This window comes from Mustela erminea, chromosome 11, assembly GCF_009829155.1.
Source record: "Mustela erminea isolate mMusErm1 chromosome 11, mMusErm1.Pri, whole genome shotgun sequence".
Lineage (NCBI taxonomy): Eukaryota > Metazoa > Chordata > Mammalia > Carnivora > Mustelidae > Mustela > Mustela erminea.
In genome coordinates, this window is record NC_045624.1 from 3,606,592 (window position 1) to 3,620,594 (window position 14,003).

General features: G+C 50.3%; 1 protein-coding gene across 3 annotated transcripts in view; it reads right to left on the minus strand.

Moving 5' to 3' along the window:
- DPP6 (dipeptidyl peptidase like 6) overlaps window positions 1-14,003 on the minus strand; it is an 854,966-nt gene that overhangs the window by 637,455 nt on the left and 203,508 nt on the right. Inside the window, exon 1 of one of the 3 annotated variants that reach the window (XM_032304847.1) lies at window positions 10,170-10,833. The exons of the other annotated variants lie outside the window; for them this stretch is intronic. Coding sequence (XP_032160738.1) covers window positions 10,170-10,412 — 243 coding nt within the window. The 5' untranslated portion in view covers window positions 10,413-10,833. Of the gene's footprint in view, window positions 1-10,169; window positions 10,834-14,003 lie in introns of those variants that run through there. 3 annotated transcript variants of the gene reach the window in all.

The following is a 14,003-nucleotide window of genomic DNA, read 5'->3' on the forward strand; positions in this document are numbered from 1 at the left end:
ACGTCATAGGTGAGAAACATGAAGGCAGAGTGAAACTTCGTAGACGAGTTTAGCAAGTGTCGGCTCTGCCACAGCTGGGGCCGGAACCGAGGCCTAGAGACGACGCAGCGCGACCACCTGCTTTAACACACGCCCCGCCGGCCTTGCGGGCTCCAGCTAGGCGGCGCGGGAGTGAGACCGTCGCAGCGCTGTGCAGACCGCAGTTTCTATCTTCGCCGCTGAACAGCTGCTCCCGGAAATCTTGCTGGTCTCCGCGGCAGAAGGAAGGAGAGACCAGCAGCTCCTGGGCCGGTTCTCAAGGTCTCCGAGTCCAAGTGCCCACACGCCGTCACTCCCGTTTCTTCAGCCCACGTCGCGTACAGCCCCGCAGCACCGGAAGGACACAGGGGAGCACGACCCCCCGGCGGGGGCTGGGGGGGAGCCATGAGACCCGAAGTACCAGCAGAGCCGCCCTAAGACCCCCATCCCCAGGGGAGAAGCCAGCCCCCTTCCAACAGCTAGCCTCGGGGCCCGTTTGAGAAAGTCTGCACCGGTCTGACTTCCCCGCCCGGTTCCTCCACTTCCCGCCCAGGGGCCTCTCCTATCCCTCCTTCCACCGTTACCGGCACAGCAGCTTTGTTTGAGCCCATACTCCTGAGGGGCTGTCATGGTTGGCGGCATGGCCCCGTGTGGGAGGGGGCTCACGTGGGGTGCGGCCAACAGGGGACAGTCACTTGGGATCCATCCGTTCATACTTCCCTCCCGCCTGGCCATGGAGAGGGGACATTTGCAAATGGGAAAAGCTAGGAAGAGCATGAGGAGGACCTAAGAGCTCACCTGGTGAGGCAGCCCAGGGTTCTACAGTGCAGCCCGAGCGTCCTAGAAAACTACAGCAATCCCCCCGTACAGATTCCCGGGAAGACGGTAAAGGTGGGCGGAGAGGAAAGTCATCGCTGAGGCGTGAACAGAAGGAGACGGGAGGACAGGGACCACATGGCTTTGTCGACTGCAGAGATGTGAAGGCAGCTCTGTCTTTTCTCAGAAGCTACAGTGATGCGGGCCAGTGAGCAGAGGCTACAGGGAGGCACAGATTGGGAAAGGCATCTCCGGAAGAAACAAGAGTGCCGCGTGAACACAGCGAAGCAAAGGAAAGCACGGAAGTATCTGACCACGAACGCGGATGCTGAGACTCAGACCAGACACTTAAAGAGAAGGTTAGATGAAAACCCAAAATCCAAGGAAAGAAAGCTACCAGTGCAATCAAGGGAAGAGAAATCCCTCGACGCCCTTCCCGCTTATTCTTGCAACGTAACACAGCCACGCCCACCTCACCACGGCCTGGCCGATGCCAGCTTTATCAACCGTTCCATTGACCCAAACCTCAGGACAGTTGATGACAGACTGTTTGATTGCCAAGTGTATCCCTCCTGTCACTGACTGCGTAATGGCTAAAGCTGAGAAATTAGGGCAAAAGGATCCAGTGGCTCTAATGATTGCCAAGGATCTGAGATTTGAACAATTACTGTGCACATTAGAGCCTATACAGGTGACTGTCACCTGTGGCCACAGTTGACCAGGACCTTAGATGAAGGATCTGGAAGATCCCTGGAGTTCCCATCATGTACATTTCTTTCTTTCTTTCTTTCTTTTTTTAAGATTTTATTTATTTATTTGACAGAGAGATTGAGATCACAAGTAGGCAGAGAGGCGGGCGGGGGTGGGGTGGTGGGAAGCAGGCTCCCTGCTGAGCAGAGAGCCTGATGCAGGACTCGATCCCAGGACCTTGAGACCATGATCTGAGCCAAAGGTGGAGGCTTAAACCACTGAGCCGCCCAGGCGCCCCAACCATCATGCACATTTCTACCCACAGATACAACATTGAGCCGAAGCCAGATGATTATGGGCCCGTTGGTTCTAATTCTTAAGAGTTCCTCTGCTTTCCTTTACCAACCCTTTCCGCTGCCAGTTCATACAGCAATCTGCCTCAGCATGAATAATTCCACTTACCCATTTGCTTTCTTATGAGCGGAATATACATAAGAATACATACACGCACTCTCAGATGTGGTTTTGAAATTGATACTTTGTATCATTTTGAACTTCTGTATCATTTAACTTTTGCTGCATCTTTTTATGAATCACATTAAAACAATTAGGGAAGGAATGCATCTCTAGCCCTTCACACCGCGGCGGGGTCTCTTGTGGGGCCATGCACACCTGCAACTCTAACAGGTCTCACAGAGAGATGAGATAACTTCACCCCTCAAGACTTTTATCACGGTTTCTCATATTTTTTGTTTTTTGGGGGGGGGTTTGCACGAGGCATATGAAAGGTTAGAATGAAGTTTGGAAAACTGAGTGTACTAGGGAAGTGATTAAGGAGACTGGACGCTGGAGGTTTCCCTCCTTTAATTTCTGCTGTACCCCCTCCTCTCCTTATATGGGGCCCCTTATCTGTGGTTCCTCCCAAACGCTGCTTACTTACTCGCTTCCCGCCCCCTCCCCCGGGCTGATGCCACCTTAAGTACATCAGGGATACAATGTATAAAGCACGGTGGACACACAACTATAGAAAAGTATCAAGGACCACACCACAAGGACACACCACACACCACATGGAGCATTTCGCGATGCTCCATGAAAGCTGCTGGGTAGATCCCAGTGGTTCTGTCTGTAAAATGAATCTTCCCAGACAGCCAGCAACAGGAAGTAAAAAAAATTACTTGGTCTTCTCAACTCCAAATTGGGGAAGACGCCTATATCCCCTTGTCCCCACCCTCCCTTTTTTTTTTTTTTAACAGAAGCACATTAAGGTTGACCCAAAACTATCTAAGGTACAAGATGATATTAAGTAAAATCAGAGCCCTTTAGGAAGTTTACATACTGTTTTGTTTTGTTTTGTTTTTACAATGACTGTGATGTCCCAGAAGATCCAAGTTCCTTCTGAATTAAAAAAAAAAAAAAAAAAAAAAAAAAAGTGTGTGTGTGAGTGTGTTTCCCTACTACGTGACATATTGCTGGAACGATCCTAATGCCTTCAAGCCGTTTACGTACATATGTGAGATGAGTGAAAGGAAGCTGGTCGTTTCTCAAGTTCGGCCCCATTTTAGGCCCTGAGAACATTACACCTATAGCTACAGGAGCCCCTCTTCCTGGCATCCCTAGGAGTTCTGACCCCTGCCCTGTGCTGGTGCAAGGCGTCCGTCCCCAGTACCTGCTGCCAGCATCACCGCCCCCCAAGGTGCTCTGACTCCGGGACGCAGCATTTTCAGCACCTGGAATTCTGCCATCTGCGCCTCATAGGTCTTACTGGCTTCTAGTCTTCCCGTAGACTTACATCTCTATCTCTTTCTTCCTCGCTCCTGGGGCAAAACCGAACACATCCTATGCTCCAGATAAATCTGGCTGCTGCTGGAAAAGCAGCAAATAAGACACGGTGGTGGGGGGTGGGAATAAATACAACTATTGGGGAAACCAAGTCAGGGCAAAGTCTTACACTACTATGGCCAAATTGTTTTTCCCTGTGGCAATTAGTGCATCCATTTGGAACCAAATTAATTGAGGCTGTTAGATATCATAATGTTCGTACTTTTTAAACTCAGTGATATAATTAAGTTAATTCCTCCACTCAATTAGGGTGCTGCAGAGTATACTGAGAAGAACACAGGAGAGAATGGAAGGCTGAGTTCCTCTGGGGTCCAGAGAACACAAGTGATTTGCCAAATACTAGTCACATAATTACTTGTAGTCTTCTCATTTGTAAAATTAGAGGTTATCAAATTTTAAAATGTTCTATTTCAGATGATTTCACAACGCTAGATCATTCTAAAGATAAATGTCCCGAAAGTCATTAACCAGAAAGTCTGAGTGGTTTTCTCTCTCCCAACCAACCCCCTTTTATTTCCCCTTTGACTTGTACACAAAAAACCAAGCCCACGTGCTTAACATGAAAGCAAAGCAAAGGATACCATGGCACATAGGCAGTCAGTGCCCTTAACACTAAATTTATTAAGCAGAATTTAATTTTAAGGGGATTACAGTACACATTATTTTATAGGCAACACTTCACAAAAGGGATCAATATCGTATATTGCCGAGAAGCATTCCGCATTTGGTTGATAAATGCATTGTTATCGTCAGAGTAATTAAAAGGAACGGGGTTATATACAATCAGCGTGTACATCTTACTCAGCAACTCCTGCCAGTTGCTTGCAAAAATTAAACTCATTAATCATTCTGACTCTACAGAAGAAAGAGCTTTAGGTACAAAATTAAAAAGCTCTATTTTATGAAGAAAAAACATCCACAGCCAGCATCTAGAAAAATTCTTGTCTACACAGTGACATTCGAGTATTAATCTCATGAGGATAAATGGGCTGGTTCCATTGTCAAAAATATAAATTAATATTGTGTTATTCTAATTCTTCAGACCTCCTTAAATCCACAGATAACATATACAAGTAAATTACTTAAAAGTGTGTGCTGGCAACACTGGAGAAAAAAAAGGCATACCAAATAAGGTAGGCTTCCGTGCCCACCTCAACATATTTTACTGCTACTCAGGACTCAAACCCATGGAGAAGGCATAATATTCACTTTCCACAAACAACTTGGGCTTTAAGCAAACACATACTTTTGGGACTGGCTCTAGAGACCAAAGGCTTGTTAACACACTGATATTTGTTTGCTATCATTCACGGTTGACACCTGATTCATCCAGCTGAAAAGTAATTAGTTTTATCCTTATTAATTTTTCAAGCCAGCAGATGAGCTCTTTGGTAGCTGGGCTTTTCTTCCCTAGCCAAGGTAACTAGGGAGACAAAATGAGGTGTATCTCACAGGCGTTTAAAAATACAAGGTGGGTGCAGAGGGACGGTGGTTACGATGCTGTGTTTGGCTTCACCCACCATTCAGCTAGCACTGACCTTGCTAATGTCACTAGTATGACTTCCTTCAATCTAGACAATCTCCTAATTACGACTACGTTCTCTGTGCTGAGAGAGTAAGCAAAATCTTATACAATCTTGCTATAGATGTATGATAATTTCAGCGAGTTCTTTATAGACTTATATTTGCAAGACTTCAGTGATGATTGGTTTCACCAAAGCACTTCAGAGAGACTATTTTACATGGTCAACGATTCCAATGCATTTAAAATATGTTCCGAAGCACAAAAACTCAACTTTTCAGGAGAACGAGTACTATATCCAGCAGGGTGCTAGGATATCGTTTTATAGGGCATTAAACTCCTAATGGGACCTCAAAGCTTATCTACTGAAATATTTAATGGAACAAAAAAGAAATACAAATACTGAGCAAATGTTATTTGGACATGATTTTACACCCTGTATGCCACGCTCGAGATGGAAGGAATGGCGATACTACCACAACAAATAAAAGGATTAGGAGGAAAGATGTTTGGAATAAGCAGACATAAAGGGGAGAAGTATTAGGGACTTATTCCATGTATCCATCTTGTCATCATCACAAAAACAGTCTAGCGTCTAGTTGTTTGATATGTGGAACAAAAGCCTGGAAGTGAGATCAAGATGGCGCTCACCAAGGTCCTTTCAAATCTACAATTCTGTAAAAGAGAAAAGCAAAATATCTTCAAAAGAAATGCTAGGGGATATATAATAGAGAACAAAGCTAGTTAGTCATCTTCTAATAAAGATGATGTCAGATATACTCGGCTCCCTTCACCTTCTTTCTAATTTATCTGAGATCTAACTTATCTTTAGAAAGTATGAAAGGTAAAAAATAGAATAGTGGAAACCCAAACCGTGAGAGTGTAGGTTCTCCCATGCTCCCACATTAAGCATAGGAGGAAGTGATGTCACAGAGACCTCAGAGGTCAACTTGAGAAAGAAAGAGGGCATGAGTTCCAGCAGCACCATGAAAGACTTGTGATGCAAACATTGGAAGTGTACAGTAGTGGTCCCCAAGAGCCAAAGGTATAACAACAAGGACTAAAGAGACATCACACAGGGCATTATGTCAAGTTACTTAGAGAATAGCAATGACGTTCTGTATGCATTTCTGCAGCAAGCCACCGAGCTAGACGAGGAGGAGAGGGCTGTAATTGACTCGTTAGTGGAATCTGTTGTAGACGACTTGATTGAGAAGGTGGATGGTAACAGAAGAAAATAAAACAGGACTGCCAGAGCTGGTAATACGGAGCAGTGAAGATGGTCTTTGTTTCCCTTTGTAGGCAGAGAAGGAGAGAGAACCAGTAGAGAAAGAAAGATTAAGGGATAATACGATTAGTACAGGCAACAACATATTCCCTGAAACTGAATGAAATTCACTGCTCAGCATGTAACAGCACTTACTTCGTAGGCACTATCATTATGAGGAATGAGATGGGAGTTCTACCTCTCTCCTCAAGTCAAAGCCCCAAACGACCCTGGGATATCTATAGGGGAGGACGTGCAGGATTGTCAAATTGGTCATGACAATAATGGGACTAAGCAGACAGTTGAAAGTTTCAGGCTTTTTCTCATATATTTGGGAAATTAAATATAAAAAAATTAAAATTGGAGCAGAAGAAAGTAATAAGGCAAACAAAATTATCTGTGGAGCCAAGCAACTTAAAACACTAAGGTTGATAGATACCAAGAAGAAATTCACAGGATGTTGACATCATTCCAATGAAAAATCAAGGTGGAGAGAAAGACGGGCTTGCTGCTGAAGAACAGCCATCATGCTGACGATACAGGGTGGTAGAACTGGCCCTGTAGGGCTGGCAGACATCACAAGCAGGGGCTCATTGCTCAGTGCCTGCTCTGGCCAATTTGCTGATTTAAAATCCTGTTTTCGTCGCATTTGTATTGTTAGGAAATCATGTGTCACTAAAAAGGAGGACTACAGGCACATGCTAATGTAACCTCAATAAGACTACTGCCCAAGGGCTCTGAAGTCCTTTAAAAAATAAAACAGAACCACTCAAGCAGAAGAGGCACAAAGTCCCGTATTTTAAAATCAGTCACAGCTAATTCCCATTGGAAATTGCTAAATTCTATTAAAAGTCACTTCTAGCAATATTTCCTTTAAGAGTCAACTTATTTTTAAACTGACACATGAATTTAAGATCAAAATAGCTATTGATTCATTAGAGGGGCTGCCCAAGTAATTGACTTTATATTTAAATAAATTTAAGATTGATGAAGGGAAAAAGAAAAGATTGATGAGGAAACTCCAGTAGAAAAGGTATTCTAGCTTCATTTCTATTTCAGAGCTGAACTTCATAGAACTGACACACCCAAAGCAAGCTTTTCTGGGGTTTTGGGAAGGGGGAAGGCAGATCCCTTCCATGTGTACTTGGTGCAGATGTGCCATGCAATACTAGTTAATTACCCACTGTACAACCTCAGCATTTTATTTCTCTCTGCTAGATCTCGTGACTACGAAATTCTATTTTTGTGGGAATTACTTCTTTGCCATCATATTCAGGCATGTGTGCATTCACACATAAAGAGGTCAAGAGCTACGTATCATTCCCCCCCTTTTTGGATGGAAGGAGGCACAAAGCTCACTGGATTTTAAAGGCATTCTGTTTATCACTGTCTCAGTGACCAAGGCAGGAAAGCTGTTTCTGTACCATGGAACAGCTTTCCTGGACTGACAAGCCACAGAAGGGCAGTAAAGCCACCAGCCCCAGGGTCAGGATGCACAGACAGAGGGGTGCTGCACAGAGAAGGTTTCAGCACCTCGGACAGCTCCCGCCTACCCACCCAGAGCTAAAAGGTCGCGTGACGCAAAGAATAATGAGCGATGCGCTCCTAATTAGCTGCACACCTTCTGGCTTACATTTGGGGAGCAAAATGATGGCTCTAAATTCTCTATTCTTGATAAGAGCCAGTATCAGAAAAGCAGCTTTTATATCTACTATCTTTTTAAATCGTTATCTTAGACGGAAGACAGGGTTCCCGAAGGAAAAGTGATTTAATATGTACATCTATCTTTTCTAAATTTTAGACATAACTTTTCCAATTTTGAACAGCCATTTCTGAGACAAGCACACAAAACTTTTCAAGAAGTTGATGCACATTAACCTCCGTCATTGATTTCATTGGACCTTTTAAATACATACATATTTGTATGCATTTCATAAGGACACCATATGCATGTACACTATGTTTATACCCACACCTACATCTCTTTCTCACACACACACTGTTCTGTATTTTTTCAGGAAAAAACACTGATGTCAGAGTCACATCAGCAGAAATCATTTGCAAATGTCAGATCCCTAATTCCTTCCTCAGTTCAACCCTCGGCTTATCTGAGAAACAGTTCTAGGCATATATCAAACCGAAAAGAAGAAATTGGAACTATATGCTCCAAACTAAGATGGAAGGGGATAAAGAGAGAGAGATGGGTGGAGATCAACAGACACAAAATTCAGAAACTGTCGCCTTTCCTTTCTCCTAGCGACACCTAGAGCCTAGGACATGGAAACTGCATTGTTCTCCAAGCATAACACAATCCCACAGTTTTAAGTCAGACTTAAGGAAAAAGTGCATCATTTCTGTCTGCATTGCAGTTCAATTGTCTTCTCCAAGATTCTCAATATTTTAATCCTCCAGAATGTGCCCCAACCCCAGTAAAACCCCTCCTCAAAGACTTCCAGTTTCTTGAAACAAACGTCTGAAGAGTGCATGCATTTCCCTCAGGACCTGACCCACTGAAGGGAGGGACATCTCTCCGCTATCTATGTAACCAGGGGAGTCGGGAGAGGATCCAAAAGAAAAGAAGAAAATGTCACGCAAGACCTGACACAGGCTGTGGGGTGTGTGTCTGTATGTGTGCACACACAAACTTTCGTCATTCCCATCAGTCTTCACGTCCTCCATTCATAAAACAAAAACGACCAGCAACAACAACAAAACCTCAGTGACTTTTTTTTTCCCCCCAGAATCATCCCTGTGAAAGCTCTCAACACCCCCACCCCAACCTTGGACTATTAAAGAAAAACCAAATGGTGAAACAATGTGACCCAGGGCAAGACATATTTGAATGACCACAACTGCCTGCTCAGTGCAGGAACATGGAACGCCCCGGGTATGTCAGGGTAGGCTGTCTGAGAGGCTTGTGTGAGGCCCCGTGCCCACTGCCCCCAGAAAGGAAACTCCTCAAAGGTACACGCACTGGGTTCTACAAGCCAACACACCCTGCATATCTTTAGGGATAATAAAGCAGCCAGGCCAGCTCTGCCTGCCAGTCTGAGAGCTTGTCTGGCATTTTTCTCTTTTCTCGGGAAGAGGATAGCTCATCAGGCAGTTCCTTCTCCCTGTGGTCCTCCCTGGCCCTTGTAATAGCTGGAAGGAATCAAGAGAGGAAGCTGGACCCATCCATCTCAGTGTCCTAACTGAGTCATCAGTTACTAAGGTGATATGCAAATTCAACCTTTGAAACCCAGGCTTCTAGCCCAAGGAGAGTAGAAAACATGCTCGCGAAGAAGTTTTCTCCTAACGCAGGTCTAAGGTAGAGCTGCTAGTCCAAGGCTGGGCGTGGGAGACAGGCAGGGCCTGACTCCTATCAGCAAAAATTGTGCTGGGCCCTGGGACAGGAAGCTGGGCCTCAAAGGTGAGTGTTTTGTACCCCTTTCCCAAAGGAAATTGGCACTGGAGGGGAAAGTGTCCTGAGAGGTGAGAAGTACAGGCCATGTGAGCAAAGGGACAGGGTAGGGTGGGTTCTGGAGGGCACAGCGCGTAGATTCCAGTGACAGGTGGGACGCCTGGGACTTTATCTTCCTCAGTCTTAAAGAGGGGTTGGGGGGGCGATGAAGGAAGGATGGAAGGGAGGGAAAGAAGGAGGAACGCGCGGAGGGAGGAAAATCAAGTTGTGAGCACAGACTGAATTCGCCCCTCCGGATGCATCACACCTTCCCGTAACCAGAGACATCCACACCCCCGGCGACACCCCCCGGCCATCCCACATCCCAGCAGCGCAACCCCACAGACGCTGCTCTCTGGAGCACCAACTCCCGGCCCCGCAGACCGAGCCCGGCTCCGGGACAGCGGTGCCCGAGATGGGCGCTGAGCAGCGAGTCCGCGGCGCTCCGGGGAGGCAGAGGAGGGGAGGGGAGGCGGGAGGGCGACCCCGACCCTCCGATGCGGAGCGGGCGCGTCTCCCGAGCGCTCGGCCCCGTGCCCCGCGCCGCCCCCCACCCACCAAGATGCTCTTACGTCCTCGTCGTCACCGTCGCTCCGCGCCTGGTACTGGAACCGGGGCCGGCCACCCGCGCCGCCGCCGCCGCCGCCGCCGCGCTCCCGGGCCGCCGCCGCGGGCGCCGGGGCTCCGAGGGGCTTGGGCCCCGCGCCGTCCTCCTCCGGCCCCTGGCCGCCCAGCAGGCGGCTGGCCTCCGGGGGCGCCGGGAAGGAGCGCGAGGTGTTGATCTTGCCCGTGAACCTCTGGTACAGCGAAGCCATCGGTGCCCGCGCCCTGGCCCGCCGCCTCGGGGGGCGTCCTGGGCTCCGCCTGCCCCTCGCGGGCGCCCGCTCCCCGCCGCCTCCGGGGGAGAGGGAAGAAGCCGCAGGAGAAGGGGAAGCCGGCGGCCGCGCCGCTCGCGCGCGCCACTCGCAAGTCGCCGCCGGGCGGCTGCCGGGCTCGGCTCCTCCGCCCCCTCCCCCGGCGGCTCGCGGAGCGGGGGTCGGGCTGTGCGCGCCGCCTCGCGCCCTCCGCGCTTTTCAACTCTGCGCGGCCGCGGACGGCCTCGGCGACGGCGCCGGAGGAAGGAGAAACCCCCCGCAAACATAAAGGGAGGGAAGACGCCTAGGCCCCAGGACTGGCACCACCTAGAGACCGGCGAGGAGCCAGCGCGGCGCTCCGCGCTCCCTCCCCGCCCCGGCCCCTCGCGCGGCGCCTCCTCCCCCTCCCCACCGGCCCCTCGGCGCGGCCCGGTAATGGCGCCGGGGCGGCGGGGGGCTGGCGGCGCGGGGGGGGGCACGGGGAGGGCGTGCTCGGGCCCCGCGGGAGGTCGCACCCCGCGCGGCGCGGGAAGGGAGCGCGGCACAGGCCGAACACGCGGCGGGCTCGGGGGTCCTAGAGGCGGGGCAGAGCCCCGAGGGCGCCCATCCTCGGCGCGCGGCGTCCACACACTCGCACCCCGCGCCGCGGCAGCCTCGCCCCCTTCCCCGCGCTCCCCCCCGGGGGCCCCTCCGGCTTTTCTTGCCTAACTTGCAACAACAGCCAAGACCCTTCGGGCCTCGGGGTGCTAAGTGGGGCGAGGGAGAGCAGCCGCGGGCTGCGCGGAGATGGCTCGGATGCCCGCTGCCTGAGGAGCCCTCCCTGCTCCCCAGGCCAGCGCGGCTCCGAAAACAGTTTCGTTTTCCTTCCCCGGGGCTCGGAACGAGGGGAAAGCACAGGTCGCGGAAGGCAAGCAGGCAAGGCCCGGCGGAGGCCTCGCCGGCGCTCCTCCCTGCCCATCCCAACCCTTCGGTGGCCGCCGCGGGCTCCCGGCTCGTTTTCAGTAAACAGAGGCCGAGGCCGAGCCTCTGGGATGCCCGCAACTTCTCCAAAGCTGGCTCCGCCCCTCGGCCCCGACCGAGAGGATGGGGCGCGCAGAAGCCACAGCAAACAGGGCGCCGGGCTTGGGGCGCATTCGCGCATCTTGCTGCAGTAAGACGTGCTCCAGCGCCCCTGTGTGGAGGGTCCCCGGCATGCCTGGGCGCCCGGCACCCACTCCGGCGCAGGCGGCCTTCTCTCCGCCCTGTCCCCGGGTGCCTCGCTCCTTCGGGCCTGCGGGAACCGCTCCCTCCATCTCCACCGCCAGTCCGATCCCCCGACTTCCTTAGGGCTCTTGGGGACGCTTCCTTCTCCTCTGGATCCCCCCACAGCCCTTCCCTCTTGTTCGCGGACCCTCCGGCGGCCGGGACAGATGTGTCCCGACTTGCTCTCCGCAGAAGCTAGGACCTGCAACTCCGGGAGGGGACAGGTGGAAAGCTCGCATCTGCCCACTCGGCTGTTCCTCCCACACCCGGGTCAAAGCGGACGTCTTCAAGTTCACCTTCTTCCCGGACACAGGGAGGACCCCTCCTGCTCCATCTAGGTTTCCATGACTATTTGATTTAGGTTTGAAAAAAATAAAAACGCCAGGCCATGGCCACTCGGAAGGCCATACTGCGGTCTCACCAGCCTTTGCTGGGTCTGAATCCAAGGCGATCTCCTGGCATCCCTGCCCAAGCCCGGATATCCCCAAGAAAGCCCCTGCCGGGTCCAGAATTGCCTCTTCCCACCAGTGTCCCTAACTTGGAGAAGCTGGATGCTGGTGCATAAGCCTCCTGGGAGGACTTAAGTTCTGGTCCCTTCCACACTCTCCCCAAGTCTCAGCCCAGTGGGTAGTCTTGTTTTAATTAAAACATATTGCCACACCCATCCTCTGTTGAATGCAGGATGGCTTCCCTCCACTATGAAGAGAAGTGCGATTTTAAAGTGGTTTAAAGACATTTAGGCAACCATGAAAACAAGGAAAACCAATCTCCCAATAGCCAAGAGGCTCCCTGAAGCAGCAAAAGGCCTCCCGCACAGGCAGATGTCCCGCCTACAGGTCGGGGGCGGGGGGCACAGATCTTCACCAGCCCCTCTTTACTTTGAAGACAGAGGCAGCAATTACAAGAACCACAAAATGACACTTTAAAAGTCATCACATTTAGATAAATAGGAAACCTTGCTGGCATCCCCCCTCCCCCGCCCCAGCTGTGCTTTTGATGGGAGGAAGCTGCCTTTCCCTGCCCGACTTGAAAGGGAAGCTGGTGCTGCTCCCTGCGGCATCTGGCCCTGACACATCACTAAATATAGATGCTGGTGGGGTCTTACTTACATAACATACATAAGACATTTGCATGTATGTTTTCACAGGAAGCGTAAGAAATGGCATTAGACACTCCTTGTACTAACATTTTATACAAAATAGAGTATTTATACAGAAATAGCTTACGTATCATACCCAATGCTTTAGAGAACTGTGCACACTCACAATAATGGGTTGAAATGGAGAGATGTAAGTGCGGCCCTTGCTTTTAAAAATCATTCTCAGGGCGCCTGGGTGGCTCAGGTGGCTAAGCAACTGCCTTCGGCTCAGGTCCTAATCCCAGGGTCCTGGGGTCGAGTCCTGCACCGGGCTCTCTGCTCGGCAGGGAGCCTGCTTCTCCCTCTCACCTTCCCCCCTCTCACGCTTGCTCTCTCTCTCAAATAAGTAAAATTGAAAAAAAAAATCATTCTCAGGTGAACGTGTGGGTATTCAAATTACAATTTGGTCAGTGTCAGGGATCTTAACTAAATGATTCGGACAACATAATAAGCAATTTTTATTTAAAGTAATTTGTAAAGTGAAGAAACGCGAAGACTCGTGAACCACTGAAGGGAGAGCTGAGGCGCACGTTTGTGCTGAGAGAGAACCAACCCAAACATTAATCAGGAGAAACAGGGACGGAGGGAGGAGGGGCTCCGGGCCGAGCAGGTGGAGCCCGGAGGCAAGTGGGAAGGCCGCCAGAACCATCGCGGCAGGCAGCCTGCACCGAGCCTTTTCAGGCCCTTTTCAGGCGCCCTCCAGCCGGCGCGCCCGCTACCTCCCTCCCCGAGGTCTGCTACAGTCCTCCACCTTGCTCTCCACCAGTCACCCTCAAGACCGTTCTAGACTCGGAGCGTAAATACACACATGCGTGAAGGCACACATTTCACGTGTGTCTGAAGCATTTCTTTACCAAGGGCAGTGTATTTTTAATATTTAATATGTTTTTAAAGTTTTTATTTATTTATTGGACAGACAGAGATCACAAGCAGGCAGACAGGCAGGCAGAGATGGAAGAGGAAGCAGGCTCCCCGCTGAGCAGGGAGCCCGGTGCAGGGCTCGATCCCAGGACTCTTGGAATCATGACCTGAACCAAAGGCAGAGGGTTTGACCCACTGAGCCCCCCAGGCGCCCCAATACTTAATATTTTTAGTGCCAGGACTCAGAAGCCACAAATGCAGCTGAGCCAGTCAGCGCTCTGGGCTGCATGAGGAGATGCAGTTGCGGAGAA